Source organism: Rhinolophus sinicus, linkage group LG06, assembly GCF_036562045.2.
Source record: "Rhinolophus sinicus isolate RSC01 linkage group LG06, ASM3656204v1, whole genome shotgun sequence".
In the NCBI taxonomy this organism is placed as follows: domain Eukaryota; kingdom Metazoa; phylum Chordata; class Mammalia; order Chiroptera; family Rhinolophidae; genus Rhinolophus; species Rhinolophus sinicus.
The window spans coordinates 61,399,291-61,414,545 of NC_133756.1; the positions used below are offsets into that span (position 1 = coordinate 61,399,291).

A 15,255-nucleotide genomic window follows, 5' to 3' on the forward strand; every position below is an offset into this window, starting at 1 on the left:
TTCCTTCATTCATACATGAATTCATTTCACAGGTATTCATTAGCATCTACTTTAACTACGAGTGTAACAGAAGACACGAAAGAAGTACACACACCTGCCTCACCCCTTGAATTTAACTTCTCTCGTGTTTTCCCACTCAGATCGTAAGCATCATGAGCTATGAGACCATGTTGTATGATTGGCCAGCCCTAGCACCCAGCTACCCAGTGCTGCAGGTTGGAAACTGCAGGGCACCAGGATTGGAAGACTGGGTTTTGCCCCTTACAGGCTTGTCCTCAATAGGTGTGTTTCCTTATGTGTTACGTGGAGATAATCCATCCATGACTGGTGTGAAGATTACACGTCTGACCACAGGCCGTGGACACAGCTTTCAAATATCCACTCTCAGGCCCTCAGGAAGCACTGCCGCAAGCGCCCACCGGGGGGCAGCAGGTGGCAGCCTAGCGTCCAGTCGCGGTCTACGTCAGGACTCGCGCCCCGGCGCGTGACCGTGACCTAGGGCGACCGGGAGGCGGTGACCAGCCCGACTGGCTTGGCTGCGCGGCGGGAGTACCTGGGGCGGCGCGATGGGTGCCGAGACCTCCGGGAGCGAACCGGCGCTGCGGGAGCTCGTGCGCGAGGCCGAGACCAGCTTGCTGGAGTGCAAGGTGTGCTTTGAGAGGTTCGGTCACCGCCAGCAGCGGCGCCCACGCAACCTGCCCTGCGGCCACGTGGTCTGCCTGGCCTGCGTGGCCGCCTTGGCGCACCCGCGGACGCTGGCCCTCGAGTGCCCATTCTGCCGGAGGGCCTGCCGCGGCTGCGACACCAGCGACTGCCTGCCAGTGCTGCACCTCCTGGAGCTCCTGGGCTCCGCGCTTCGCCCAGCCCCGGCTGCCCACCGCTCCGCCCCCTGCGGCCCCGGGACCCTCATCTGCCACCACGCCTTCGGCGGCTGGGGAACCCTGGTCAACCCCACTGGTCTGGCGCTGTGTCCCAAGACGGGACGGGTAGTGGTGGTGCACGACGGCGAGAGGCGGGTCAAGATCTTTGATTCCGGGGGAGGATGTGCTCATCAGTTTGGAGAGAAGGGTGACGCTGCTCAGGACATTAAGTACCCACTTGATGTCACCGTCACCAACGACTGCCATGTGGTTGTCACCGACGCCGGCGACCGCTCCATCAAAGTGTTTGATTTTTTTGGCCAGGTCAAGCTTATCATTGGAGGCCAGTTCTCCTTGCCTTGGGGTGTGGATATCACCTCTCAGAATGGGGTCTTAGTGACTGATGCGGAGGCAGGGTCCTTGCACCTTCTAGAAGTGGACTTTCTGGAAGGGGTCCTCCGGAGAACGGAAAGGTTGCAAGCCCATCTGTGCAGTCCGCGGTGTGTGGCGGTGTCCTGGCTCACCGGGGCCATTGCGGTCCTAGTGCGCCCCCTGGCCCTGGGGACTGGGGTCTGCAGCACCACGGTGAAGGTGTTCAGCGCAAGTATGCAGCTCATCGGCCAGGTGGATACCTTTGGGCTTAGCCTCTTCTTCCCCTCCAAAATCACTGCTTCTGCTGTGACCTTCGATCACCAGGGGAATGTGATTGTCGCTGATACTTCCAGTCAGGCTGTCCTATGCTTAGGGAAACCTGAGGAGTTTCCAGTATTGAAACCCATTATCACCCATGGGCTTTCCCATCCTGTGGCACTGACCTTCACCAAGGAGAATTCTCTTCTTGTGCTGGATAGTGCAGCCCATTCTGTAAAAGTCTATAAGGTTGACTGGGGGTGATGGGAGTGGTGTGGGCCCTGGAACTTGGAATCAGAAACCCTGGAGCTGCCACTAATGAATTGTATAACTGGATAAATTAATTTCATCTACCCAATAGGGATCATTATAACTGGCTAACAGACTTTCAAAGGTTGGCAATTATTAAAGAATAATAATGAAATTACCATGTATTATGTATTCCCTTTGCTAATGAATTTGAAAATATTAGCTCGTTTAATCCTTAACAGATACCTAATGAGGTAATGTCTATTATTAATCCCATTTTAGAGATGAAAAACAGACCCAGAGAACTGAAGTGACTTAGCCAAGATCACTTGCTCTTAAATAAGTTGAGAGGAAAAAATGTGAATGTATATCGTTGCTAAGTGTACACTATTTACAAGGAACCATTTATTTTAGTTGGATGCACAGAGAAAGGAGACTTTATAGAGAGTTCAAAAGAAAAAGGGTTTTGTGGTGAGCATCAGCTTAGTTAAACTTGCAACTTCCCTGATGGTGCATTGGATGGAGTTACTATGGACCCTGAGTTACCTGAATAAGAAAAACAGTTGAACTTCTCATTCAGAAGGTAAATATGTCGTTTAGTACCTGTATCTCCCCCACTGTAGGCACTCAGGAAATAGTACTTGGTTGGTTAAGGCCTGTGTTAGTGTAAGTTCTAAACTGCAGAACACACTACATTTATACTAGTTTAGAGGGCTAGATGATATACCTGTTACATGTTTGTGTTAATACAGAGTCACCACAATCGGTTCATGATAAAAATGATTTTGCCAGCCTTTTTATAATCAGTGGTAACCTGAAGTACTTTTGTGATGGGGTTTTTCTCTGTGCAATTTAAATTTGTCCCATGTGTTGCAAACACTGTATACTCAAAAAATACTTCCCTTGATCCTAAGTCAGCATTTAGGCCATGGGTAAACACTGAAATACTTCTTAAGTTGAAGTATAGTCTTGACTAAGATAATGCCTGCTTAATGATGCAATTGATGAATGGAAATTTCAGGTGGAATAGCCAGTTCATTGTAAGTTGTGCATGTTTTCAAAAGAATTTTATTAAGAATATAGCTAACGTACAATATTATATTAGTTTCAGGTGTACACCATAGTTATTCAACATTTATATACTAAAGAAGTGATCACCATGATAAGTCCAGCAACCATCTGACACCGTACCACGCTATCGCAATATTACTGACTATATTCCCCATGCTGTACATTACATCCCCATGACTTATTTGTTTTATACCTGGAACTTTAGACCTCTTATTCCCCTTCTCCTCTTTCCCCCTTTTAAAATTTATCAATTACAGTTGACATTCAATATTTTTGTGTAATTTCAGTTGTACAGCATAGTGGTTATACATTTATATAACTTAAGAAGTGATCCCCTTGACTAGTCTATTACCCACCTAGCACTATACACAGTTATTACCATATCATTTACTATATACCCTATGTTTTACTTTACATCCCCATGACTATTCCATAACTACCAATTTGTACTTTTTAATACCTTCACATTTTCTTTTTCTTTTTCTTTCTTTTCTTTTTATTTAAATTTATTGGGGTGACAATTGTTAGTAAAATTACATAGATTTCAGGTGTACAATTCTGTATTACATCATCTATAAATCCCATTGTGTGTTCACCACCCAGAGTCAGTTCTCCATCCACCACCATATATTTGATCCCCCTTACCCTCATCTCCCACCCCCTCCCCCCTTACCCTCTGGTAACCACTATACTATTGTCTGTGTCTATGAGTTTCTGTTTCTCATTTGTTTGTCTTGTTCTTTTGTTGTTTTTGGTTTATATACCACTTATCAGTGAAATCACATGGTTCTCTGCTTTTTCTGTCTGACTTATTTCGCTCAGCATTACACTCTCAAGATCCATCCATGTTGTCACAAATGTTCCTATATCATCTTCTCTTCCTGCCGAATAGTATTCCATTGTGTATATGTACCACAACTTCTTTATCCATTCATCTATCGAAGGACATTTTGGTTGTTTCCATGTCTTGGCCACCGTAAACAAAGCTGCAATGAACATTGGAGCACACGTGTCTTTATCTATAAATGTTTTCAGATTTTTTGGGTAGATACCCAGGAGAGGGATTGCTGGGTCATATGGTAATTCTATTCGTAATTTTTTGAGGAACCTCCACACTGCCTTCCATAACGGCTGCACCAGTCTGCATTCCCACCAACAGTGTATGAGGGTTCCTTTTTCTCCACAGCCTCTCCAACATTTGTTACTATTTGTCTTGTTGATGATAGCCATTCTGACTGGGGTGAGGTGATATCTCATTGTGGTTTTGATTTGCATTTCTCTGATGATTAGTGATGTTGAGCATTTTCCATATGTTTATTTGCCATTTGTATGTCCTCTTTGGAGAAATGTCTCTTCAAGTCCTCTGCCCATTTTTCAATTGGGTTGTTTGTTTTTTGTTGTTGAGTTGCATGAGTTCCTTGTATATTTTGGATATTAGCCTCTTATCGGAGGCACTGTTTGCAAAAATCTTCTCCCATTCAGTTGGTGGCCTCTTTATTTTATCGATGGTTTCTTTTGCTGTGCAGAAGCATTTAAGTTTCATATAATCCCATTCATTTATTTCAGCTTTTACTTCCATTGCCTTTGGAGTCAAATTCATAAAATGCTCTTTGAACCCAAGGTCCGTAAGTTTAGTACCTATATTTTCTTCTATGCAGTTTATTGTGTCAGGTCTTATGCTTAAGTATTTGATCCATTTTGAATTAATTTTGGTACATGGTGACAAATAGCAGTCCAGTTTCATTCTTTTGCATGTGATTATCCAATTCTCACAGCACCATTTATTGAAGAGGCTGCCTTTCCTCCACTGTATGTTTTTAGCTTCTTTGTCAAAAATTATCTGTCCATATTTATGTGGTTTTATTTCTGGGTTCTCAATTGTATTCCATTGGTCTATGTGTCTGTTTTTCTGCCAATACCATGCTGTTTTGATTATTGTAGCCCTGTAGTACAAGCTAAAGTCAGGAAGTGTGATACCTCCAGTATTGTTCTTTTTCTTAAGATTGCTTTGGCTATTCGGGGTCTTTTGTGGTTCCAAACATATCTGATGATTTTTTGTTCTATTTCTTTAAAAAATGCCACTGGGATTTTGATGGGGATTGCATTAAATCTGTATATGGCTTTGGGTAATATGGCCATTTTAACTATGTTGATTCTTCCAATCCATGAGCATGGAATGTCTTTCCATTTCTTTGTGTCTTCAATTTCTTTCAAAAATGTCTTATAGTTTTCAGCATATAGATCTTTCATATCCTTGGTTAAGTTTATTCCTAGGTATTTTATTCTTTTTGCTGCAATCGCAAAGGGAATTGTTTTTTGTATTTATTTTTCTGAGATTTCATTGTTAGTATATAGGAATGCAATGGACTTTTTTACAATGATTTTGTAGCCAGCAACTTTACCGTATTTGTTGATTGTTTATAATAGCTTTTTGGTGGAGTCTTTAGGGTTTTCTATATATAGCACCATGTTATCTGCAAAGAGTGATCATTTAACTTCTTCATTCCCAGTTTGGAAGCCTTTTATTTCTTTCTCTTGCCTGATTGCTCTGGCAAGGACTTCCAACACTATGTTGAAAAGCAGAGGTGATAGGGGACAGCCCTGTCATGTTCCTGAATGTAGAGCAAAGGGCTTCAGTTTTTCACCATTAATTATGAGATTAGCTGAGGGCTTGTCATATATGGCCTTTATTATGTTAAGGTATTTTCCTTCTATACCTATTTTATTAAGTGTTTTAATCATAAATGGATGTTGTATCTTGTCAAATGCTTTTTCTGCATCAATTGATATAATCATATGATTTTTGTCCTTTATTTTGTTTATGTGATGTATCACATTGATGGATTTGCGGATGTTGAACCATCCTTGTGCCCCGGGGATGAACCCCACTTGGTCATGATGAACAATCATTTTAATGCATTGCTGTATTCGATTTGCTAGAATTTTGTTCAGGATTTTTGCATCTGTATTCATCAGAGATATTGGTCTGTAGTTTTCTTTTTTTGCATTTTCCTTACCAGGTTTTGGTATCAGGTTAACGTTGGCCTCATAAAATGACTTAGGGAGTATTGTCTCTTCTTCAAATTTTTTGAAGAGTTTCAGCTGGATTGGTAATAGATCCTCTTTGAAGATTTGGTAGAATTCACTAGTGAAGCCACCTGGTCCCGGACTTTTGCTTTTGGGAAGATTTTGGATGACTGATTCAATTTTGTTACTGGTGATCGGTCTGTTTAGATTTTCCAGTTCTTCATGGTTCAGCCTTGGAAGGCTATATGTTTCTAAGAACTTGTCCATTTCTTCTAGGTTATTGAATTTGGTGGCATATAGTCCTTCATAGTATTCTTGGATGATCCTTTGTATTTCTGTGGTGTCCGTGATAACTTCCCCTTTTTCATTTCTGATTTTGTTAATTAGTGTCTTCTCTCTTTTTATCTTAGTGAGTCTAGCCAAGGGTTTGTCAATTTTGTTAATCTTTTCAAAGAACCAGCTCTTTGTCACATTAATTTTTTCTATTGTCTTTTTGTTCTCTATTTCATTTAGTTCTGCTCTAATTTTTGTTATTTCCTTTCTTCTGCTGACCTTGGGTTTTACTTGTTCTTCTTTTTCTAGTTCTTTAAGGTGTAACATGAGGTTATTTATTTGGGAGTTTTCTTGTTTCTTGAGATAGGCCTGTAATGAGATAAATTTGCCTCTTAAAACTGCTTTCGCTGCATCCCAAAAATTTTGGTAGGATGTATTTTCATTGTCATTTGTTTCTATGTATCTTTTGATCTCTCCTCTAACTTCTTCTTTGACCCAGTCATTCTTTAAAAGTATGTTGTTTAATCTCCATGTATTTGTGTTTTTTCCTGCTTTCTTTTTGCAGTTGATAAAAAATTTCAAAGCCTTGTGATCAGAGAATATGCTTGGTATGATTTCAATCTTCTTAAATTTGCTGAGACTGATTTTATGTCCCAATATATGGTCTATCCTTGAGAATGTTCCATGTATACTAGAAAAGAATGTATAGTCTGATGATTTAGGATGAAGTGCTCTATAAATGTCAATTATGTCCATTTCATCTAATGTGTCATTTAGGGCTGCTATTTCGTTATTTATTTTCTGTTTGGATGATCTATCGTTAGCTGTCAATGATGTATTTAAGTCCCCTAGTATAATTGTGTTTTGGTAAATTTCTCCCTTTAGTTTTGTTAGTAGTCGCTTGGTATATTTTCGTGCTTCCTGATTGGGGGCATAAATATTGATGACTGTTATGTCTTCTTGTTGTATAGTCCACTTCACCATTATGAAATGTCCATCTTTGTCTCTTGTTGTCTTTTTCACCTTGAAGTCTGTTTCATCTGATATCATTATGGCTACACCTGATTTTCTCTGGGTACCATTTGCTTGGAGTGTCAATTTCCACCCTTTCACTTTGTGTCTATGCTTGTCCTTGTAGCTGAGATGTGTCTCTTGGAGACAGCATATGGTTGGGTTTAGTTTTTGATCCAATCTGCTACTCTGTGCCTTTTTATTGGTGAGTTCAGTCCATTTACATTTAGGGTGATTATTGATATGTGAGGATTTCCTGTCATTCTATCTTTAGTTTTCTGGTAAGGCTGTGTCTCCATTGTTTCTTTGCCTTTTGTTGTTGTCTATTATTTCTGTGTGGTGGTATTCTATGATGTTTCCCTCTGTTTCTTCTTTTATTACAGTATATATTTCAGTTCTGGATTTTTTTGAGTGGTTACCCTTAAGTTTATGTAAAAGAAAGTTTGATATTTAGAGTATTCCATTTTCTTCAGCTCGCTTACTTTCTCCATTCCCATATTCCGGTTCAGGCCTTTACTCTCCCCCTTTCTATGTTTTGGTTGCCACAAATTGTCCCTGTTGACGGTGGTCGAATAGCCTCCTTTAGTATTTCTTGTAGTGCAGGTCGTGTATTAGAAAATTCCCTCAGCTTCTGTATGTCTGGAAAGGTCTTTATTCCTCCTTCATATCTAAAGGATATCTTTGCTGGACATGTTATTCTTGGCTCATAATTTCTCTCTTTCAATAGTTTGAATATTTGGTTCCACTCTCTCCTTGCTTGTAGAGTTTCTGCTGAAAAATCTGGTGATAATCTAATGGGCTTTCCTTTGTAAGTTACCGTCTTCTTTTCCCTGGCTCCCTTGAGGATTCTTTCTTTGTTGTTGATTTTAGACAGGTTCAATACAATGTGCCTTGGAGAAGGCCTGTTGGGATTGAGGTAATTGGGTGTTCTATTTTCTTCTTGGATTCGAGGGTCCAGTTCTGTCCACAAGTTTGGGAAGTCCTCATTGACAATTTGTTTGAATATATTCTCTGTTCCCTTGTCTCTTTCTTCTCCTTCTGGTATGCCCATTATTCTTATATTGCTCTTTCTGATGGAGTCAGAAAGTTCTTGTAGAGTTCTTTCATTTCTTTTAAGTCTCAAGTCTCTTCTTCCATCTGTGTCATTTCCAGGTTTCTATCTTCAATGTCACTGATTCTTTCCTCCATCTGGTCAACTCTACTACCTAAGCTGGTTATTTCATTCTTAATTTCTTCTATTGAGTTCTTAATCTCCAGAAATTCTATTTGGTTGTTTTTTAAATTTCAATCTCTTTTGTAAAATGCTCATGCTGTTCTTTGATTGTGTTTCTGAGTTCATTTAACTGCCTATCTGTGTTTTCTTGCATCTCGTTGAGTTTTTTCAGAACTGCAATCTTGAATTCTCTGTCATTTAAGTCACATATTTCTGTATCTTTAAGTGCCTTTTCTGGAGACTTTTCACTTTCTTTCTGAGCTATCTTGTTGCCTTGGTTATTCATGGCAATTACTGATTTACTATTTCTCTTCCTAGACATCTACAGGAGTGGCTTCTGCAACAGGTTGATAGGAAGAGGTCTTTCTTTTGTTTTCCAGTACTTGTTGGTAGAATGTTTTATTTTTTCTTCGACTGCAGCCTATTTTTCTTCTCCCACACAGTAGTGCTGTTTTCTCTGCACTATTCCAGCTTCTCACACAATGGTGGGATTCCCTGGGAGACGGGCTTCTCCTCTGTTAATAGTTTGTCTAGGTCACAGGGCGCAGTGTCCCGGTGGGTATGCGGAGAGCTTTTGATGTTCCAAAGCTCTTCCAGCTCCTGATTCAGAGCCCGTATGTTTCAGCAGTTCTGTTTACTCCTCCAGGGAACTGCCCAGATAGGTGGGGTCAGGGGCGGGGTGAGTTGTGATAGGTGGCCCAGAGCAATGGCGGCGACCACCACCACAACCGGTCCTGCTTCCACAGCTCCCTCCCCTTTGCCGGAACTAGTTGGGCTGCGAATTTGTGTCTGTGTCTACGGTCCACAGATCTCAGAACAGCAAATATTCTATTCTTTTGATCTGACACTGCTACTGTTCTGTTTCTATCACCGGGCAGGTGGGGGCGGGGCGAGCTCTGGGAGGGTAAGGAGGGGGCAGCTAGTCTCAGTGCCTAAGGCTTCCGTTCTCTGCTCGGCAGTGAGGGCTTAAACCACCGTTTTCAGCCTTCTTCCCTCAGTCTTTTCTCCGAGGTCTCTGCTGTGAGCGTTGGGTTCACCTGTGTTATATGCTGTCCCCTCAGCCCTGTGGGAAGCGGAGCCCTAGCAATCCGAGTTCTTCCTTCTCCCGCAGCTGCGGTTGTTCTGGGAAGCAGTGAGCTCGGAGCACTGAGCTAGGTCTGCATCCTGCGCCCGCGTGGCTCCATCTCCACACTTCTCCCTTTCCTCCTCCCCTGCTAGGGAAGTTCGCCCACCTGTAGGTGATTTCAGTAGTGGGCCTCTTCATCTTGCCTGTCTGCTGTGCAGGGAGTCCTTTGTGGAGTTATTGTTGTTCGATTCGTCGTAAATTCCAGGGGAGCTTTACAGAGGCTCACCTCACCCATTTTGATCCACCTCTCTCTTTTTTTTTTCTTTTCTTTTTTTAAATTTTTTTATTGGGGAAGGGGAACAGGACTTTATTTGGGAACAGTGTGCACTTCCAGGGCTTTTTTTCCAAGTCAAGTTGTTGTCCTTTCAATCTTAGTTGTGAAGGGTGCCATTCAGCTTCAAGTTGTTGTCCTTTCAGTCTTAGTTGTGGTTGGCACAGCTCAGCTCCAGGTCCAGTTGCCGTTACTAGTTGCAGGGGCGCAGCCCACTGTCCCTTGCGGGAGTCGAACCGGCAACCTTGTGATTAAGAGGACGCACTCCAACCAACTGAGCCATCCGAGAGCTCAGCGGCAGCTCAGCTCAAGGTGCCATGTTCAATTTTAGTTGCAGGGGGCGCTGCTCACCATCCCTTGTGGGACTCGAGGAATGGAACTGGCAACCTAGTGGTTGAGAGCCCACTGGCCCATGTGGGAATCAAACCGGCAGCCTTCAGAGTTAGGAGCATGGAGCTCTAATGCCTGAGCCACCGACCCGGCCCATACCTTCACATTTTCACCATGCCAATTCCCCCAACTATTACCCTAACCCCCTCTCATCTATCACCACAATAAATCTAGTACCCATCTGACAGCATACATAGTTATTACAATATTATTGACTATATTTCTTATGCTATACCCTACATCCCCATGATTACTGTGTAACAATCAATTTGTACTTAATTTCTTCTCCTTCTTTCACCCTCACCCCCAACCCCCCTCCCATCTGGCAGCCATCAAAATGTTTTCTATATCTGTGAGTTTGTTCCCGTTCTGTTTGTTAATTTTGTTCTTAGATTCCACATATAAGCAAAATCACATTGCATCTGTCTTTCTCTGTCTTACACTCCACTCAGCATAACACCATGTAGGTCCATCCATTCTGCCGCAGATGGCAAGAACCCATTCCTTTCCATGGCTGAGAAATATTCCTTTGTATGTATGGACCACCTCCTCTTTATCCATTCTTCCATTAACAGATACTCAAGCTGCCTCCATATCTTGTCCGTTGTAAACAATGCTGCAGTGAACATATGGATGCACATGTCCCCTCGAAGTAGTTTGGGTTTCTTCAGATAAATACCCAAAAGTGGGATTACTGGGTCCTTCATTGTCTCTTCTTACAGCTTTTGTTTTAAAGTCTATTTTTTTCTGGGATAAGTATTGCTACTTTGGATGTTTTTTGTTTTTTTCATTTCCATTTTCATGAAATATCTTTTTTCATCCCTTTACTTTCTGTCTGTATGTGTCTTTCAATCTGAAGTGAGTCTCTGGTAGGCAGCATATGTAAGGGTTTTGTTTTCTTATCCATTCAGGCCTCCTGTGCCTTTTGATTGGAACATTTAATTCATTTACATTGAAAGTAATTGTTATGGATATGTAGGTATTACCATTTCATTATTCACAATTTTGATTTATTTTATTTTATTGCCATCTTAAAGAAGTCCCTCTGAAATTCCTTGTAATACTGGTTTGGTGGTGATGAACTCCTTTAGCTTTTTCTTGTCTGGGACACTCTTTATCTGTCGTTCGATTTTAAATGATAGCTTTGCTGGGTACAGTAGTCTTGGTTGTAGGTCCTAGCTTTTCATCATGTTGTATATTTCCTGCCAATCCATTCTGGGCCTGCAAAATTTCTGTTGAAAAATCAGCTGACAGGCTTTTGAGAGCTCCCTTTTAAGTTACTAGTTGTGTTTCTCTTGTTGCTTTTAGGATTCTTTCTTTGTCTTTAACCTTTGCCATTTTAATTATGTGTCTAGGTGTGGGTCTGTTTGGAATCATCCTGTTTGGGACTCTCTGTGCTTCCTGGACTTGTATGGCTGTTTTCTTCACCAGGTTAGCAAAGTTTTCAGTCATTATTTCTTCAAATATGTTCTCAATCTCTTGCTTTCTGTCTTCTCCTTCTGGTACTCCTATGATGTGAATGTTGTTCATCTTGATGATGTCCCAGAGGTCTCTATAAACTATCCTCATGGGTTTTTTTGGGGATATTTTTTTCTTTTTGCTGTTCTCATTAAGTATTTTATGCTACCTTGTCTTCCAAATCGCAGATTTGATCCTCTGCTTCATCTAGTCTGCTGGTGATTCCTTCTAATGAGTTCTTCATTTCTGTTATTGAATTCTTCACTTTTGACTGATTCTTTTTTATGGTTTCAGTGTCCGTTTTGATGCCTGCTTTCTTTCTGTTGAATTTTCACTATGTTCCTTGAGCATGCTTATAACCATCGTTTTGAACTCTATCTGTAGTAGGTGTTTGCCTCCATTTTGTTTAGTTCTTTTTCTGGATTTTCCCCCTGTCTTTTCATTTGGGATGCATTTCTTTTTTTTAACACCCCCCTTACTTCCGCCTCCCCCCCGACTCCAGTTCAAGCCATTGTTTCTCAGTCTAGTTGTGTAGGACACAGCTCCCTGGCCCATGCTGGTATTATGACCCTTGTGCTCCCCCCAGCTGAGGCAATGGGTTGCCAGGCATCAGTCAGCTGCTCTCAGCAGGTCATGGCAGCTCTTGCTGGCTGCCAGCGCTCACCATGGCTGCTGGCCACTCATGCTGGCCACTGGCCACTCATGGCAGCACATGGTAGCCCAATGGCAGTGCACAGCAGCCCATGGCTGCACACAGCAGCCCACGGCAGCACACAGCAGCCCACAGCAGCTCACACTGGCTGCCAGCCACTCACGCTGGCTGCCAGCCACTCATGCTGGCCACCAGCCACTCACGCTGGCCACCAGCCACTCATGGCAGCACATGGTAGCCCACGGCAGCACACAGCAGCTCACGCCAAACTCCAGCTGCTCACAATAGCCCAGCTCCAGGCAGAGCTGTTGTTCATGATCTTAGCTGTAGAGGGCGCAGCTCACTGGCCCATGTGGGAATCAAACTAGCAGCCTTCGGTGATAGGAGCATGGAGCTCCAAACGCCTGAGCCACCGGGCTGGCCCTGGGATGCATTTCTTTGTTTCCTCAGTTTGGCTGCCTCTCTCTGTTTGTTTCTATGTATTAGGTAGATATGCTATGTCTCCCAATCTTGGCCAGGTAGCCTTATGCAGTAGGTGTCCTGTGGAGCCCAGTGACACAGTCTCCCTGGTCACTTGTACCGGATGTTCCAGGAGTGTCTCTTGTGTGCTTTGTGTGAGCTTGCCTCTTATACTTGAGCCTTGATTGCTATTGGCACATCAGTGGGTGGGATTGACCCTCAGAATGACTAGCTGTGGAGTTTGGCCACATCCACAGCTTATGGGCTGCTGTGCAGGAGGCTTACCCCATGGAGCAGGATTCACCCCAGTGGGCTCTGGTGCCTGTTGTGACCACCCTTTGTGTGTGCTACTTGTGGGGCTAATTGGGTGGTGCTCTGCTGTGGTCTGAAGTCAACCTCCAAGTATGGTGGTTTTGGGGCTTCTTGGGAGGGGCTCCAGTGCAGGTCCAGGTCATCCACTGCTTGTGACTGGCCAGGGTCTACCTGGTGGAAGCTACAAAGCGATCCACATTTGTTTGCTGCCTGTGCTAAACCTAGAGGTGCATAGGAGAGGTGACACTGCAAACGGGACGTCTGTCACCAGTACCAGACCTGGGGTCACTCTACAAAAAGTCAGGACACCCGGAGGCCTGTCATCACCCACCAGCTCCCTTAAGGTTCTGCCATTGATAAAGCCTCATGTGATATGTGAGTTAAGTGAGGCAGGGTCTCAGGGAATCACTAAAGTGGGAAGAGTTGCGATCACTAGGTTAATGTCAATTCTGGTTTGGTGCCAGTGCTGAACCTGGAGTGACTTGGCAAAAGTCTCAGAGCACACTGAGGCCAGTCGCTGCCTGCCTGGGGCCCATGGACTCACGGGACGGGCTGGCTGCTCTCGGAGAATGTGCCTCTGGTGGTTTGGAGAATTGGGTAGGGTGGCATCCCAGCTGGGTCAACAGGTGCAGCAGTGTAACTCACCAGGCCAATCAGATTTAGATTTGGCCGGTGGGGGTGGGCTCAACATTGGAAAGATGGCACCCACCTGCCGGCTGCACGGGAAGAAGAACCTTCATCAGGAAAATGCCAGCTGTCCTCCCATCCTTTTCCTGAGGCCACACTCCTCAATTTGCTCCCCGTATGTCTCCAAGGCCCCCCAAATCACCATCCCTCCGCTGGAGCCCAAGGTGAGTGCCTGCGACTGAGTGAATCTGTGTGAGGGCTGCTTAAGAGGACGTCTGGGTTTCCCACAGCCTTCCATCCCACCGAATCCCCACTGCTTTTCACAGCCAGATGTTGTGGAGGCACCTCTTCCCTACACCAGTACTCTGGGCTCAGGAGGCCAGTGTGGGTCTGGGGTCCCTCCCTCCTCTGGGGGTAACCTCTGCAGCCAAGGTATCCCTCCTGATTCTCAACTGCCACAGGGAGGTTTGGGGCCCATTCCACATCTCTTCCCCTTCTACCAGTCTCCACATGGCTTCTTTATATTTTTAATTATAGGACTTCTGTTCAGCTACATTTCAGATGGTTCTCCAGGTTGATTGTTCTATAATTTAGCTGTAATTTTAACATGTTCACGGAAGGAAGCAGGCACAGCGTTTATTTACTCCACCATCTTGGATCTCCACATGTTGTGCATTTTTAGCTAATGTAAATATCTAAGAGTTTAGGGCTGTTGGAATAGTACCAAATAACTGGCACCTCAGAAACAACAATATTTTCTCAAAGAAAATATTGGTTTTGAAAGGTGAGAGTTTGCTTCAGTTAAAAGCTGATGCTTCATCAACAACAGGATTCTGTTATACCAAGAGATTTAGAGCTAAAAGAGGGAGCTTGGTTCCCATGCCAGTTCACAACAGCCCATTTTGCTTCAGTGCTCTCACACTAGTAGTAAGATTTCAGGCACGCTGAACCACCATTTGTCAGTGCATTGCAAATTGGGATTCTGGGGACAATCCCCATCCCCACACCCATAGAAGTCACCCTTAGGTTGGTGACTTCACAGGTATTCATTGTGTAACAAGAAAAGTTGTCTCAGGTGGAGCTATGTGTTTAGACTTGGTCATTTGTAGGTAGGGCCTTAGATCTTTAAAAGGTTTTCCTTAGGAATAACGACATTTTAATGGCTTTGGGGTTAGTTGAGCCAATTCAAGGGACTTTCCCCTATTTGGAATTATCAGTGGCATCATCTTTGGCTCTAGAGACAGCACTCAGAAGAAAGGTGTGGAACATGCACTATGTGTGGTGTGTGACTAAGGTATTGCTTGTTCCGCATCGGTTACCCCACTGGAAGAATGGGGTGTGAATCCCTGAAATGATGTGGAAGCAAGTCAGAGAGGTGACAAACAAGTGACTGCTACCTCTCCTTGGTAGATTATCAGGCTGGGGAATGGGTGCAGCAGGATATGCAACATAAAGAGAAAACAACTATTCCCAGGAATGGTATAATGAGGGGAAGATGTAAAGCTGCCTGTTCTTGATCTCCAAGCATGCACACGCCAAGGGAACAGTTTCAGTGACCTGCAAGGCAGATGCCAAATTCATCTTCTGGGCTGTGTTCTTTAAAGCAAGTTGATTAAAGGGCTTGAG

At 43.6% G+C, this 15,255-nt stretch overlaps 1 protein-coding gene across 1 annotated transcript; it reads left to right on the plus strand.

The window, feature by feature from the left end:
* Positions 1–444: 444 nt before the first annotated feature.
* NHLRC1 (NHL repeat containing E3 ubiquitin protein ligase 1) lies at positions 445–1,980 on the plus strand. Its single transcript, XM_019734253.2, has one exon. It carries the CDS (start codon positions 567–569, stop codon positions 1,752–1,754), a length of 1,188 nt encoding a protein of 395 aa, XP_019589812.2. The 5' UTR covers positions 445–566; the 3' UTR covers positions 1,755–1,980.
* The last annotated feature ends 13,275 nt before the right edge of the window (positions 1,981–15,255 follow it).

Coding starts and splice junctions, on each gene's coding strand:
- NHLRC1 (XM_019734253.2), top strand. CDS start 567: ATGGGTGCCGAGACCTCCGGGAGCGAACCGGCGCTGCGGGAGCTCGTG.